The 17,801-nt window shown below is 39.8% G+C and overlaps 1 protein-coding gene across 1 annotated transcript in view; it reads left to right on the top strand.

Moving 5' to 3' along the window:
* si:ch211-186j3.6 (neural-cadherin) overlaps window positions 1-17,801 on the top strand; it is a 283,762-nt gene that overhangs the window by 240,993 nt on the left and 24,968 nt on the right. Inside the window, exons 33-34 of the mRNA XM_053428876.1 lie at window positions 5,374-5,638; window positions 12,947-13,127. Coding sequence (XP_053284851.1) covers window positions 5,374-5,638; window positions 12,947-13,127 — 446 coding nt within the window. The remainder of the gene's footprint in view (window positions 1-5,373; window positions 5,639-12,946; window positions 13,128-17,801) is intronic.

The raw sequence follows: 17,801 nt of genomic DNA, 5'->3' as shown, positions 1-17,801 counted from the left end.
GGAAAATGTTTGGTTATTATCATAACATGTACTCCAATCAAGCACATGGTTAAAACAAACTATGCTTATTACTTAATATTATGTGGAACAAATATGGTAAAAAGAATAATCTGACAGCACCTTTAATGTAGACCCTCATTTCACAAACTAATTATGATGAATAAGCTCTAATATTACATGCAGGGGATGACCTACACAATATACATCACAGTCCAGAATGAAGATTATTATTAGACACTATAGAGGAGATCATCGTTCAACACTTTCATATTAGAATATTCCTCGAACTTCAGTGCAGAGGATAGTAGATGAATACGAATACAGATGACGTGTGCCGTGTTTCCAGTTTTGAAATCATGAGGACAACTGAAAAACTGCATTTCTTGTGTTTACTTTTTTTGTCTCATACTTTACTGAGATGGAGGCTCACATTCACTGTTATGACTTTTCAGATATACACAAAAAGTCAATAAAAAGTCTATTCTGCACATGTAGTACCTCTAATTGTGCGATAGTCTATGTGAAGGCACTCTTGCTTTTACTCTCTCATTTCCACACAGTGGGACAGAACCATATTTTAGTCATCATGCAAGGCGACTAACCACCAGTCAATTCATTTGTACACTCCATTTTTTGTAAGTTTATAGTATTTTTCATAAAGAACACTACAGCCCCCCCGTTTCTGCTCCACCAGCTTCAATGATTATTCAGCTTTCCTTTAGCTGAATTTTATGCAGCTAGGTTTTAAGGGGTTATGACTTGACCATAGCACAGCCACGTACTGAAACTGCTGCAGCTATGCCGCAGGCTATGCTATATATTGCAGATGTCTGCCCGCTTAAAGGTTTAACAGTTCAGAGGCCACTGAGACAACACGTATGTGGACTGGAGCTCAGAGTGGGTTAGTTTGTGCTGCTGGTAGTGTCTTCTGCAGGCTTCTGATGTTGTAAAGGATTACTGATAGTGAGGAAAACCCTGAAGGAAACACTAAACATTCATCATAAAAGCTCAATAATCTGAACACCTGAATATATAACCCCCAAAACACCTTAATATAAAGCAGTCCAGTATAACAGCATCACTGGCCTTGACCTCAGTGCAAATCATTGAATTGTGTCAAAAGAAAACTTTATGGCAGAATATTTTAATTGGATTACATCACCCATATATCGGGTGGAAGATCTGGAGCTACAGTGTGTGAATGTTTGGTTAAAGGGAATCAGAATCAGGATCAGAGTCAGAATCAAAGTCAGAATCAGAAATACTGTGTAAAGTAACACGTGTCACACTGTTCCACTGATCAGTGAACATTAATATAAAGAGTACGGGGTTCAAAAATCTGCTTTGTAGATATTTGATTAGGAAGAACGTGCAGCTCATTACTCTAACTGCATTTTGGTGAATAACACTGAGCTAAAAGATGATTTAGTGTTTGTTTACAAGAAAACTCCACAGGGCTCCTCACTGATCGGCTCATTTATTTTACCAGGCAGTTTGCCTTGACTGTAGGATGACAAGTATTTTGAGGTTTGACAATACTAACTAGATGTATAATCTGTGTACAGGATAGAACACGTTTCACACAATAATGAGAATAATTTCTCATATGATAAATGACCTTTACTTTACTATTTATTTTCATTTAAAAAGATCTAATTCATGGAATATTATATTTTTCTTTTTTTCTTGGCACCAGATAGCATAGGTCTTTCCAGCAACCTCAGAAATGTAGGGAATTTATTCTTAAATTAAGAGAAGCTTCCCTTGAACAAACACTGGGATCAACACCAGGCTGGAGCTGAGTCTGTTTGCACAGAGCATTTAACATAAATAATACTCATCTGCCTTTAGGCTGGTAAGAATTCAAAGTGATGCCATTTGCCCAGCAGCAAATGGTTTTATTTATTTATATTTTTATGTCCAAATCAATATCTAGACCCTGAAGCAGCTCACTACAGAGCAGATAGCTGGAGGTGGGAGAGAAAGCACGTGTGATGTGGACATTGCACAATGGTTTAACTTCCCAGCATAAAATAGTAATAATAAGCATATAATCTGAAATTGCACAAGATAGTTTAATCATGAGAAGAAGGCAGATTAACACATGTTCTGCGCATCTGTGATATGGAGAACCTGCTGCATGGAGAGCAGCCTGTAGCAGGGAAGCTTCTGGGGAAATGAGACTACCCCTGTGGTGAGACTGTTCACACAGAAATGGAGTCACACACCTTCAAGTTACACCTGGTGTGTGAGGCTGTTCTGCAAAAACTCACACCACCTCACCCACCGAGGAACACGTTCACTTATGCACCACCAAGGGAGCGAGGCAGGAGCCAAAATGCTGCTCGCCGCTCAGCTTTAATTGGGGGTAAAATCAGGTGGCTGTGAGTGCGTCTGGTTAAAAAGCACTGGCCCCACTGGATTTTAAATATGATTCATACTTCATCACAGAGCCTTGAAATGAGCACAGGGCTTCAGAAAAACAGACCTGGGGTTGTTGTTGTTTGACCTGTGTTACAATTAATTAACCATCACTCTTAGTAGAATGTGAAATCTACAGAGTTCATTATTATTAATACAAAACCAAATAAACTGTATACAGTATATATACAACCAATTCAATTCAAGTCAGTAAACTTTCTCGGCAGTAAAAATTATATAATTGATAATAATAATAATAATGTTTCATTTATTGTTATTATTATTAATTATAGAATTGTTGCACAATAGTTTTGCTTTTTTTGTTGATCATGATGCATTGGCAACATTTACTATGTTATTTCTCAAATTAATAAACCAATTGTTTACTACTACCAGGCCAAATTTGACCCATCAAATGTTTTAACGAAATTTTAATTAGGCATTAAAAGAAAAGAAAACTAATACAAATACATTGCATTCTATAGACTATTACAAATAATTCCATGAAGCCTAGTTTATGTCAGAGAAATGGAGCGGGGATCGATGCAGCAGATTAATGGGCAAACGTTCATGTGATTTTCCTTTTTTAGTTTTCATTTGTTGTTGACCAAAAACATTGTTGTGTCCTCATTATGTCGAGAGGGAGTGGGAACACTAATGATAGTCGTACCCACTTCTCCTCCCCATCTCACTGTCTCTGTTTTTCTGCCGCTCCCGTCTCAGTCGCCTGTTTACATGGTGGAGAGGAGAAAATTATGCTCAGTGGGACACTTGGAGGAAACAGTTTGAAATTGAAATGAGGATGGAGAACACACCAACCTATTCATCTGAAAATGGCCTTCGGACTTATTCTCTCAAACTTGATCGCTCCATCCCCCCATCCCCATCTCACACACAAACACACACACACAGACTGCTGGATTTGTTTTAAATGAATACTGCTCTGTGATAGACATCACTGCCGAGGCAAAATGGAACCGTTTCCTCCTTTAGATTTGAGTGTGGAGGGAAACAACCTGCATATGAGGTTTTTTTGCTCCCTAGTTGTCATCGATGAATTTCCCTTTCCGTCCGCTCCCAATTGTCACAATTTTCATCGGCAGGTTGTGCTTCTTCAGTCACTCTTTGCATGCGTGTGTGTGTCTGTGACACTGGCAGCAGGATAAGTACAAGGCTCATAGCAACAAACCAAATGACAACTAGGTTTTCCCCATAGCATATTATGTAAAAGATGTCATCTCTGCTTAGTGTACAAAACTCTGGTTTGCAGGTGTGTGTGTGTGTGTGTGTGTGTGTGTGCTCTTGTGTTTGTGTGTGTGTGTACATGTATGTGTGTCTGTGTGACTTGCTTTTAGGCAAGGGTTAGAATCAAGTTAAGGTTTCAGTAACAATTTCACAAGAATATGTGTGGGCATGTTTGTGTGTGTGTGTGTGTGTGTGTGATTGACAGTTAACAATGTGGAACTTTTTAATTTTCCCCGTGTTTGTGACCCTTTAGAGAGTCGATCTGGCTTATTGGCCAAATAGGCCTATTGATCCAGTCGTTTAACAACCACCTGAACGCTCTTCTTTCTTCTGATTCTCATTTGTTTTAAATCCTGAGACTTGGACTGGGATCAGTTCAACATATTTCCTTATTTACCCACAGAGGTAATGGTATCTTAGTCACCATGCAGATAGTTTTCATTTAATTTAAGGTTGTGAGATCTGTGCTGCTAAGACTTCTGCCACCGTTTCTATATGGAGGACCATACATGACATAAGTAAAAATAAATAAATAAATAAATGTATAAATAAATACAGAAATAAATAAATAAATAAAAAAGGAAATAAATAAATTAATACAGAAATAAATAAATAAATATGTTAATACCAAAAGAAATGTCAAAATAAATGTCTTAAATATATTTGCACATTTATTTATTCCCTGATACATTTCCTTTTCATTTGCAGTGTCCTTATGCTAATGAGAAAGGCGGGCCTAACCGCAGTCTCGAGCAGGATTGGTCACAAGAGTGTAATGATCCAGCCCTACTACTTCTGCCTCTCAATGCTGGTGTCCAGTAGCTGTTTGCAGCGTTGAGCCAGTTCACACTTAAAATGAACTAGTTCAAGTTCAGAGGGTTAGTTAATGTTATTTTTTATTGGGATGATTTAGCTGTCAGTAGTCCTGACTGTGAGCGTCACGTCTGGTGTTGTACTGAGGAAAAAAAAACTGATTCAAGATGTCAACATGATTGGCTGATTGAGATCGTGGTAATATCTGATTGGTTTACCAGGGAGAGCAATAAAGATTCATGAATGAGCCACAGGAAGTCTTCTTGATTGAACGTACACTAAGCTCCACTTAAATACAGTCACCACTGACATTGTATCAGATGGAAAAATAACAACATAAACTGTGTTAACTGTTGAACTTTGACAAACAGGCCTGTTGCCCTTTAAGACTGCAACAAAGGAAATTAGAGTTATTCAGCTGACAAGTGGGAAAAGGCTAAGAATGAATCAGAAGAGAAAATGTTTTGTTTTTCTCAGTCTTAATAGTCGCCGGCTTTTAAGTTTTCTCTCTGCACTTTGAAGATGATGACAAAAATGTATTAGCAAATGTTCAAATGTGCAAAGCAACTGCTTGATCCTTTCATACAGCACTAAGAGGAAAATCTTCCATACAGAGCTGTCTCAATAAATGTCGACTGACTGAACTATGAATACACTGAAGACTTGTTGCTACCAGTTTATTGTTCATCAGTCGTACGTGCATTTATTTTTTGTGTTGACATTTATTTAGCAGAACAGTCTCGACAACCAACAACAATGTCTCAATATGTAGCAGTCACGGCTGAAAGTTGACTCAGAAAATAAACCTTTTTTCAATTTCAGATCGAACCTCTCAGATCAAGGTTTAACTGAGCTTCTAAGCCTCTTACAATACGTCCTCTTCTCCCATTACAGATCTTCCAGGGCCTCTTGTGTATTTTCTACAACCTCGGTGATGGAGACTACAACGTAACCCTGCCCACGTATCGGCTGGACAACGGGGAATGGCACGAGGTCCTCCTAGATCGGCACGACAACGAGATGACTCTGAAACTGGACGGTGGTGGAGGGCAGCGGGAGGTCACGGGATCGCGAGGCCGGAGCCGAGAAATCATTATTGACCCCAGTGTGGTGATTCTGGGTAATAGCTTCCCATCTGCGGTCAACAAAAGCTTCCAGGGTAAGTGAATAAAAGTCCTGTCTTTAACTGAACCAGTTATTCAGCGAGGAGTTGTTAGAGCTTGAGTAGGCACAGACAGATGTCGCCCTGCCAATCAGATAAGAACACATTTCTCTGTGTCGTTCTAGAGGGAACAGACAAAGAAAATATTGTGTTTAATTTAGACAAGTTGTAACATCCTGAGAGGGAATCAGCTATCAGAGAGCATGGACCATCTACTTGTTATGTTACATAGTAGCAAGAGACATAGACAAGTGCCCAAGAGTTTGTAACGATTGAATATAATAAATAGATGTTAATCAGAGTCTTAAAGCATCATATTTTGTTTATTATATGATACAAAAAAATAGTAAGAGATAAACTAATAGGAGTTCTTCTGCACACGTATATACATAAATATGTTTTCCATCCTTATTTGACAATTTCAGATTTTTATTTGGGGTTCATGTCACCCTATCCTCACACACACACACATTCCCACCCAGCTGTGGGGAAGATGCTGGGTGTGTGGTGCCAATAATGAAAATAGATTTTAGGGGGAATGAGCCAACACATATAAAATATCACAATCCTCCTTGAAACTGTATAAATTAATAAAACAGTCAATTTCTGGAAGCACTTTTCAGGAGGAATTCTTGTTGTTGTCTCTCATGCCGGGAACGACACACCAGCATTTTCATTTTACCCTTTGACACATCACACAAACACATCCTCTTTGTTGTCAAGCATGTATTTGTGCCTGGACCTAATCAAAATGTGACGTAGTACAACCTGGACTGAGCATCATTATCACCATGACGACCAGGGTCTTATATGTCCAGCGCCGGCTCACACCTCTGGTTGTATCTAAGGGCAGACACAAGAGCCCTAGCCAGCTCTTTAAGTCGTAGGACTTCCACATTCATTGCAGCCTGCATGAAGTTTGGATGATGTCTACCAAACTCTCCTCAGTGCCATTTTGCCGTTTTATGATCCATCAATTCTCCACTGCAAGTTATTTTCCAAGAATATTTATGCTCTCCTGTGCCATAACACATTTTCCCATTCTGTGTGGAAAAATGTTTCCCTCTTAATTATTCATCCCTGCAAGCATTCATTTGCCTGAGCCACGTAAATATGTCTCTCCAGAATGCTAGGCAAAGTGAATACAGATTTTTTGGGGGGATCAGGACTTTTAATAACTATTACAAATAAGAAATACAATTTGCACTACCAACATTAATTGCATCCAATTATTATTACATTTTTGTTCTCTTTTTGTGCAACAGCCGTATCTTATCTCATTATCAGTTTTGATTAAGTTTACAATGGAGAAAAAACACTGTAATTGAATCCATAGGCCAGGGGTCGGCCACCTTTACTATCAAAGAGCCATTTTTTCCCCTGTTCCACCGAATTACATTTGTATGGATTCGCAGCACATAATTGATAACACAGCTTCTAAAGTTGTATATATAGTCATACAGTATACTCAGTGTTGTGCCATTTCACACTTAAAATGAACCAATTCACTCATTCATTTGTTCTATTTTTTATTAGGATGATTTAGGTGACAAACGTAAGGTCATGTGTTTGGTTCTGAATTGATGGTGTCGGATCATGTCTGCGTGTCGCTCCGCTCATTTTAACGCTGGCCTGATATACGATGATGATTTAAAAAATTGCTTGAGTGAGCGTCACTCAGGTAAACATTCATCATATGAAAACTTTTTCGTTCAGTTCATCGTTCACGAAAAATATGAACTCGTTCAATCAACGGCGTTCATGTACACCAATGTAGAGGGAGCCACTGCAGAGGGACTGAAGAGCAGCAGGTGTAAGTTAGGTGTCTCTCCCTTAAATTTAATAAATGCCTTTCAAACATAGTCCTGGGAGGCGGGGCTAAGACATGCCTTCCTCCCCTCCACACACACACACACACAAACTTACATAAACGATAAACCAGTTTGATTCAGCAACATTTTCTAAACTGCACAGGCAGCCAGTATCAAGACAGCCAGCAGTTCAAACTTACGGTGTGTGCGAGAGACAGTCAAGATTCAAGATTTTTTATTGTCAAATGTACAACAATAACATTAAGCAGTCGCTGGCAGTGAAATGCTTGAGTCTCAGGCTCTCTTCTAGCAATGCTCAAGTAATTACAACCTATAAAATAAAATAAAATAGAAATAGTATAAAATAGAATATCAAAATTTAAAGTAGAAAATAAAGTATATATATCTAAATATATGTATATAAACAGCTGAGGAGAAAATAAAACAACAATAGTGCAAATATGCAAATATGTCACGGAGAGGAGTTTAAAAGTCTTATGGCCTGGGGGATGAAACTGTCTCTGAGCCTGGTGGTGCGGCCCGGATGCTGCGGTACCGTCAGCCAGACGGCAGCAGGCAAAAATGTTTATGGCTGGGGTGAAAGGGGTCTTTAATAATCTGGCTGCTCTTCTTCCTGCACCGCTGGGTGTAGAGATCCTCTATGGATGGTAGCGCCTGGTGATGTGCTGGGCAGACTTCACCACCCTCTGTAAAGCCTTACGGTTCAAGGCGGTACAGCTGCCATACCAGGCGGTGATGCAGCCAGTCAGGATGCTCTCTATGGTGCACCTGTAGAAGTTGCAGAGAATCCTGGAGTCCATGTGGAGCTTCCGCAGCCTGCGGAGGAAGAAGAGCCAGAGAGGATGGGGGACGTCTGTAAATGATGGGTGATTTGCTGTTTTAGGGTTTTAGTTTCAGCATACATCTGAAAGCAGCCTTCCAGATTCTCCCTTTTGAGCAGTCACTGATAGCAGGGGCTGCTCAACTTTGATCTAAGGATGTTTACCTTTTTAAATGTCTATATATAAATTTCATGATGTATAGACATCCCAAATAGTTGACTCTAAGCATTGGCCCGACAAGGCGCAAGATGGTTTGAAACCCTCCAGGTGGCGACTTATTCAACGACTCAAAAAACACATTTACGTTTACAGTACTTCTTTAGAGAGAACTCTATCTTCTTTTTAAGTGTAACATTTTGATGACTTGCTTCACTGCTTGAACAGAAGGATTTTCTCTGCCGTCCTTTTGGAAAGAAAACAGTATTCAAGGGGTGTCTACAAGCACTGAAGTCAGCAAAGGAACGCTCCTTCTCCCGCCTGCTATCACGCTCCGAGCGCCGCAGTCTTTGTGGGTCATCAACACTTTTCTATCAGTTTGAGGTAACGCAGCCTTTCATGTAGGAGTCAACCGAGACACGTTAATGAAACGTGACTTGTGTGCTGCTGATCTGATGGAAAGAGCCTTTTCTCGACACATTGGAAACATTAATCGAAAATTCATTAAAAATACATAATTAATGGTCTGTATTTAAATAGCGCACAAAGCTCTTATCAGCACAGTTTGCCATTCACCCATTCACACTCACATGTATACAGTACATCTATGCTCAGCACTTTATCCGTCACACATCACTCTAACACTGCCGGCACAGCAGGCAGGGTCAATTTGAATCAATATGTTGCCCAAGGACACTTTGGCATGCAGAATGGGGGAGCCTTGGATTGAACTACTGACATTCTGGTCAGTGGTCGACGGACTCTAACTCGTGAGCCTCAGTTTTTCACTCACTCTACAAAGATACATATGGTCAGTGACATATCACAGGTGTCTTCAAGTGTTTTGCTTTTTTTTTCTAAACAGAACTCTGCTTTCTTTAAGAAAAGTCAAACTGCTAAAGAAAGAGAATTTCAAAGTGTTTAATTCCTAAGAATAGAGCAATGAGTTTTCTTTTCTGTGAAAAACACTTTGTAAATGGACTCCCCACGCTTCACCCCCCTTTAGAGCCAATTCGCTCATCTTAATGTAATTATCACTGGGTGAGAACAGAGCAGGTAAGAGGTGAGAAAAATAGCAGATGTGAAATTAATCAGCCATCAGAAATACTTAATACTGAAAATCTCTACAAGAGGAATGGTCAGTGTGAACATAATGCCACAACTAGTGGATCAGAGCATACTTTAAAAAAAATGTCTAATTGAAAGCAGAAGGGAGAGTAGACGGAAACAGGATGTAACAGTCAAGCAGCTGTCCACATCTGCTGAATCAAATTGCACTTGCTGAAAATCCTGCTTGAGGAAGTAAGAGGAAATATCAGCAGTTGCCCAAGAGATAGCTAAGGCTGTGGTATCATTTGGTGCTATGGGACTTCAAAAAAGCCAATTTGAACTTATTGTTGGTTTAACAAGTTGTCCTTCAGTCTCTTGCTCCTCCAGCTGTTCCCATGCAGACGTACTTGACAGCTGCTGAATGTGAATGCAAAGCCTGATGAACTACACTGACACAGGGTAGTGCTGCAGAGAGCTTGGGATTCAGCCGACATTCCAGCTGACAAAAACAAAACAAAGACATTTGCTGCTCCTAACACCTGGTGTGTGGAAAGTCCTCTCTGACACCAGCTCTTTGAGGCTCCAAATGAAGCTGACCACCAATGAAAAGGCATGTGGATCAAAATGTCCAGGTTGTGTTATTTTACTTCTTAGACAAATTGCTAAAGAGGAAGTGATCCGCAGTCATGACACTTCTGTCTGTGTCAGTCCGATATGATGCAATAACAAAAATCAGATTATCAAAATGATCTGGAGAGTGGGATGTTATTGCTGGTGGGCCGGTTTTTACCTGTGGGCCAGCAGTGGCCGACCTCTGCTGTAGATTATTTGAGTATGCAGAAGAAGAAAACTCATTTCACACACGTTTGCTACTCTTCAATGTAGTCGTCGAGTGTGCATTTTCCTGTTGTTACTTTTGTCTTGGTCATGTTCGAGCTTGACATTTCCATAAATGGGCTTTCTATATGTTTCCTTTGGTGCTGAAAGTTTCATCTGAAGACCAGCACTCTCTTATCTGTCTGTTCAGTCGCCAGTTAGTGGAGCTAACATCTGCCAGCAAAGAAATTGGGCACATACGCAAATGTAGCAGTGGCAAAACTTCCCCTCCTGTTCACTTCTGTGTGAGCGGGTGGGTGAATAAAACATTCACTTCCTGCGATGAAGCAAATCTGCAGTGAAACTTAGTTTAGAGTTCAGCTTTGGTGATTTTTGACCTGAGACATTCACCTTTATTTGTGTGTGAGTGACCTCACCACCTGTATTATAACCCTAAAGGTAAAACCACAAGTTGTCCACCTAGTTTTTTTCCACAGAGCTTCATCTTTGCTCTGCAGACATTAGATATCGATATTCTCATTTTACCCCAGCAGGGAAGTAAATGAGATTATTTCCCGAAATGTCAGACTTTTTATCTAAAACTTGCTGGTTGGAACAATGCCAACTCCACTTCCTCTCTCGTGACTAAACCCACACAATGGGCCCACAGTCTGAAAGAATGAGTTCCCCAAAACTGACTTGGTTTAATGTAGGTCGGCGGATGAGTCATAACATACAGTATTGAGTGAACTCTCAGCCCAGGTGTAAAAGAGTCAGAGCGAGGAGCGACTGCACATGAACCTAAATGATGATTCATGCAGTCGAAAAGACTCAGCCAGGAAAGTAGTCTGAATGAGGAAGTACAGAAACTGTAACAAGGTAAAATGCTGTGTGATAGCAGAGAGAAGAGGAGGTCAGAACCATGGAGAGAGACTGGTAGAAAGAGAGAGACAGAAATAAAGAGAGGGAGAGAGAGCTCCCTGGAGTTTGACTGTGAGAGGTGTATCTGACTGTGCCTCAGGCAGTAAAAGACAATGTATGTTTTTTAAATGGACTTTAAAAGTATTTTGTTTCAAAGGAGGCAGATGTGAGAGGTGGTAGGAAAGTGTACTTTGATATGATAACATAAATAGTAGAAATATATGACCTCTGATGCTCATGGCTCCGTCGCTCCGTGGAAACACTTGAGCAACATCCACTACACTGAGGTAGACATGATGAGTAAATGCAGACCATCAAACGTTACCCCAGCCTCCAGGAAACAGATCTGAGGAGCTCTGCTCTGCAGTGAGACCTGTCGGGAGGAAAGCACATTGACATTTCATGTTGGATTTGATATTAGATTAGTGTCTTCATGTGTAATTATTCAATATAAAACAGATTAATTTAGAATCAATTATTCATTTCTAGATGCATAGGATAACTGATTGCTTTTTACTGCAGCCTATATCCAGGGTGTCATATAATGACAACAGAGAATAAGTGCTTTAAGCTCTGAGCCTCCATTGATTGATTAAAACCTGTATTTGAAGTGAACAAGTAAACATAATATGATCAAACACAACAAATTAAATTATAGTAATACGTAAACAATAGGCAACAATAGTAGAAGAAAAAAACAATTATAACTGCAAGAGACAATTAAATGATAACCAGGACAAAGTCGTCATTAAAAACCATCACATTCTACTGGTCGTAATGTGTTAGTGTCGCTCCCCACTCTGTGATACACTGAACTCAGTGCTTCATTGTAGAGAGAAACAAGTCAGAGAGTAGACACAAACTCTGTGTTTCTTTATGTAGTATTCTACATCCATTCGTCCATTATCTATCCTGTTCATCCTTACAGGTTCGCAGGGGGAGAAGGAGTATACCGTAGTCTATACCTTCACATAATATTGTGCTCTATTGATTGATGATCGAATGACTGAACTGTGGCTAGTACAGATGTGTAAAGATGAACCAGGAAGTCTGTCTATGTATGTGTTATGATGAACAGTTTGGTGGGTAAGTTTCAGGTAGGTTCTAGGTGCTAAGTTTAAAAGTTATTTGACTAAACCTCATCCAACTGCTCATTCTTCTTTTTAGCAATGTTAGCATGTTCCCGGACCTCAGTTTGAAGTTTGGCTACACAAATTATAAAAACCTATGTAAATGATTTAATTGTATTCTGCTGGTTACTGTGTGTGCAGCATTGTGCAGACAGTCTTCCAGAAGTGTCTCAGTCATGTACCCCAGAGAAGCATTGAAATTTTTTAAACAGCACAGCTGTCCAAACACCACGGAGCACATCATGTGAAGTCCCACATGTGTGCAAGTCTTTGCCTTCTGTGTTCTCAGATGCTTTTTTACAGCCTAAATGGCATTTTTAAGATGCTGTAATAAACACCTCACAACATGAAGATCAATATAACACCACATCCACTAAAATATATTTAGCGAACCTTGGAAAGCACTGAGTGGGACGGAGCAGTCTGGGTCTTAAAAACAACATTGGATTTATGCAGCGAGTGTTCGCTCACAGGTACACCAGGCTCAGTATAATTACATTGTGTGTCTGTGTTGGTGAATGGAGATAACAGTGTGTTTCTTGTTCCACTGAGCTCTGTTTTCCATTTTTCCTGCTGCAGGCTGCATGAGGGACCTACGCCTCAATGGTCGCTATATGCCAATGGACAGCCAGCCGCGAGATGGGGTTTCCCAGGTCAGCGTGCAGGGCCTCTCCCTCGGGTGCTCGTCTGACTCCTGCAAAAGGAACCAGTGTAGCGCCCCGTTCACCTGCGTCGACTTGTGGAGAGTGCACGAATGCAGGTACAAACACACACACACACACACACACACTCACAAACATACACACAACCCCATACACTCTATGCAACCACGCGTTCACACTTGGCTGATCCACGTACACACTCATCAGTTTGAAGCAAAGGCATGAGGACACATACATTTAACCCAACTCACGCTTCCTCTGAAGCCATTTTCCAGCTTTTGACCTTGGTATTGTTTTTGTTCATACTCACATGAATGTGTTTTAAAATAAATCAACCCTGACCTGCTTGAAAATGTTGGAAAGTTATGGAAGAAAAAGCATCACTTAACCTTTATTTGTTCCAAAGCTGATAAAACGTGCAAATACCAAGACATCGGTTTTATAGAGCCAGAAGTCCATGCTCTTTCACATTGCAACCAATTAAAAGGAATTATTATTATAAAAGTTATTTTTGAATTATGTGAATATGGAAGAATTATTTTAAAAACCTTAATACAACCATAAGAATAATCTGACCAGCCCACGACATCTATTTTCAGCTCTCTTTCATATTAAATATACACAAAACAATTATAATATAAAACAAGAGTGCTGTTTGAGAATTTCCTTTCACTGTCTAATGATCAAACCAATGTGATGCTGTATTCGTGGGTTCCCTGTGAGAGGCATGGTCAAGAAAATGGAAAAAGTTAGAATGCTTCACTGATTCAACTGTGAGAGAAAAAAACTGTCTTTGTCCTCATTGGGTCATTTTCAACTCCCCACTGATGACCATTACAATGTCTTGTGTGTCATTCACTTCCTGTCTGCTCCCTGTTGCGAGCAGGCGGTGCTCTTCCTATCACGTCTGAATGAAGCTGTAGTTGACGTTTCAGCTGACGAGCAATCAAGGCAACAGATAGATGAAGCCAGAAGTGTTACATATTTCATACGTGAAAAGCACTCCAGAGAGTAAACCACAGATTTTACATGAGGATAAATTCATTTTGTATTCTTCACTTAACCTAGATCTTCCCGTAGAGATACAATATGAGATCAAATGCATGCAGATTACACCACAAAAACACATTAAAAAGCAAAATCATGACATGTGAAATGTCTCTTGGCCTCTTCTTGGCTTGACAAGAAGCCTGCAATTAAACTGGGGATGAGTTTTGAATGCCTTGGGTATTTTACCAGGTCCAGTCCAATTTTGCTATGTAGTTTAATTATGGGAAGCGTAGGATCTGGCATTTTTAAAGTCCAGTTGGGGGAATAAAAGTATCTCAAACTGTGCTGCCTCAGTTTGGACTGTTATTCTTCAGCTTGTCTTTGGCAAGTCCCTCAACTTTAGAGAAGTTTTGCGGTAAATCACTGCACTACACCATCAAACTTTTTTTCTGGTGATTACAGATTGCGTGAGCGGCTCAGAGGGGTCTGTCTTGGATCTCTGCTGGATCCCCTGTCCAAAATTTAAGGATTATCGGCCTAGATACAAGATGGATTGAAATCCTACATTGACTGCAGCTACTTCTCTTTTAACTTATCCCAAGGTCTTCTTTTTTTTCTAGATTTAGTCTACTCTCTTTCTTCTTGTCAGGCAAAACGTTTTTTTTTTCAGATAACCAATTTAACCTGCTTTCAGGCCTTTTCGTTCACAAGAAATAAATATAGACTTTGTGTTTGTATTGTCCACATACATAAAAAGCCTTACTTAATTGATTTGTTACTGATCCGGTTCTTGATTGGATAGCACAGGCTGAAATGACAAAAAGTTTGAGGTGACTGCCTGACAAGCTGTAAAAACTGGTTGTAGCTCATCACATGTTATGTGTATTATGTTTTCTTTTTGACAATATTTATTGTCTTTGAAAAATAGCAAGTGTATTAGTAACACTACTACTGAGGTTATAGAGGATTCATACTTCACACCAGTGTCAAAGTCATTCAGTGCATCATATGACTTTGTACATTCATTTTAAGCTGGGTGAGCTGGTGTGCATGTTGCTACATGTTAGTAGTAACAGGAGTTAATCCAATGGAGAGAATTCAGTTGGAAGGCTGAACAAAAAAAAAATCAACCTTAAAAAGTAAAAACCATTAAAACTCTAGAGAGGATGTGCCCGTTAAGACTGGAGGTCGTTCTCTTTAAGGGGTTTGGCAGGTCATAAAAACATCCGTACTGTTCTTTCTTCACTGTCCTAGTGTGAGGTAAACACAGGATTTGTAAGGCTAATGCAGTGCACCGCTTTTCTGTTGAAAAGGAAAAAAAGGTTGAGCCAGGGTTTCAACTTTTGACACTTGTTTTGTTTTGTTACTGTCAGTCGAAATGTGGCCTCAGGGGGACTGTCAACAGTTAGAACCCCATGAGAGGCAGTGTGCTCTGCAGACAGCCGTGTCTTCCTTGCAATTGTGCAAAGGAATATGCAGTGAACCTCACCTGCTCTGTCACCGAGCTAAACACTGAAAACGTTGGAGGTGAAAACAAATTATTTTCCCAGCCCTCTGAACCTGATGGGATTCACACTTTTGCTAGATCAACATTTTACATGCACGGCCGAATGACTTTCTGTAGTCCTGGGTTTGTTTGTCAGCGGGAAATGGGAAATGTCGTGCAGTGAAAAGCTGCAGTAAACTATCAGCCCTCTCCTGTGGCACGCACTGAATCAAACATTGAGTGCTCTTAGCCACATACACTAATCTCAGCAATTTTTTCTGCCACTGGAAACATCAGCCTGCATTGAGTCTGTGCAGCCTCCTGGCGTTTAATCTTTCCTTTCCCTTTTCTCCCACTCCACTGATCCACTCACCCACATCATCTATCCACCAACCTATCTATATATTTATTTTTTCACAACGGCTCTGGCTCTCGCTCTCTGCTCCACCATTTCTTGGTTTGTTGGGCTCTCACCTTGCTTACATCCGATTCAGTTCAGTAATTTAGCCCCTGTCCGGCGGACACATACCTACCACTCAATATAAACATGAAAACTCTCCATCTTCTCCCTGCTTTTTTTTTCAAAACTTGACCTGAACTCTGAAGGATGATAAGAGTAGTAAGTGGTCTAGTGATTCCTCTAAACCCAAGTATTTCCCCATAGTAGTCAAATTGTCTTATGTCATACATTGTGTGAATAACAATTCTACCAATGGATCTATTTAACGCACAAAAACATTGATTTGTCATTGTTATTGATTTGTTTGTTTTTGTTATTTTTGTTTACTAAAAAAGCCGTAACAACAATTGTTTAGCAAGCCATGTCAAAAGAGTGCTTCCCATTGATTATCTACACTGTGGCGGCCCAGCATTTAATTTGTTCTGCCACAATTTGATATGATTATGAAAAGAAAATATTCACACTTAATTCACAAATAAGATAAGAGATCCCTGACTTTGGGTTTTGCACCCTTACCCATTGTATAGCTGTGTGCAGCGCAATGTGACGCATGCTTGTGCTATCAATCATAACATTTTTCCCATCCATAGACAGTCTTTAAGTTACCTTTGCCAAGCTGGTTGTTTTTATTTTTGTTTGTTTGAGTGCGTGCAATCAATTCTCTCTCTTAGCCTGTAACTCTGACTCTGTTGCGTGTGAGAGCCACCTTCATTCTTTTACATGTGCACCATGATTGAATTAGTTATTCGCTGCAAAGTAAGCAACACTAAATTGTGGGCTCTCCAATTATTCAGATCTGCTCCAACATTTAATGGATTCGTCCTTGGGCCATGTCCCATCCCTCCACAAATTTCATGGAAATTTGTGCAGCTGTTATTCCTCTATCCTGCTAACTATTAATCAAATGCTGATGAAAACACATCCTCCTTAGTGGAGGCAACACATTTATTCCGTTGGGTAAAAGGTAACTTTATAAAAAACCCTGCACAGGTTTTAAATTTCTACTGAATATCGTTCGGCAAACTCCAAGCAAGCAGTCATGAACCTTTTAGTCAAGTGGCTTCTCTCTTGCCACTCTCTTCCTGCTGGGCTCAGTTTAGACGAATGGCCCGCTCTATGAGGAGACTTCTTCTATTTGACAATTATTGAGGCCAGTGTTGTCCTGGAAACACTCAAAGCTTTAGAAATGCTTTCAAACTCTTACCCTGATGTGTACGTCACCACATTTTATCACTGAGGACTACAGAGAGTTCGATGGACTTCATGGCTTGGTTTTTGTCCTCACATGCAGTGTGAATTTACGGACCGTATATATTCACAGGAGTGTGCCTTTATACACTAAATCCAACCAATTGAATTGGCCTGTGATGAAGTTCTCAACACACGTTGAGGATGATTAAAGCACCAGATGAACCTGACCACAGTTTAAAGTGCAGTCATAGAAAAGGGTCTGACTACTTTTGTGAGTATGGGTTATAGAGTGTAGATGAATGGGCAGTAATGGCAATTTTATCCATTTAAATTAAATTTATAACAGAGTAGAGTTTGCAGAATTTAGGATATTTTAATACCTTCTGAAATTCTGTTCCTTTAATATTTGCTAGTGACAGTTGTCTTTTCAGCTGACTGAGCTTATAAGCCTATTGTTAACAAATACAAATCTTTAACAATGTTTTTTATAGTAATATACAAAGAAAATACTCAGGAATAACAGACTAATGTTTGAGATCAGTTTACAAAGGCACATTTTGCAGTGCAACGCTATGATAATTATGTCCAATTACTATCATCACATTATTATTGTTGTTGGTATTTTTCTGTGACTAATTCAAATTA

This window comes from Pleuronectes platessa, chromosome 1, assembly GCF_947347685.1.
Source record: "Pleuronectes platessa chromosome 1, fPlePla1.1, whole genome shotgun sequence".
NCBI classification, from domain to species: domain Eukaryota; kingdom Metazoa; phylum Chordata; class Actinopteri; order Pleuronectiformes; family Pleuronectidae; genus Pleuronectes; species Pleuronectes platessa.
The sequence above is the reverse complement of the archived record's forward strand: the minus strand, read 5'-3'. Positions and strand labels throughout refer to the sequence as shown.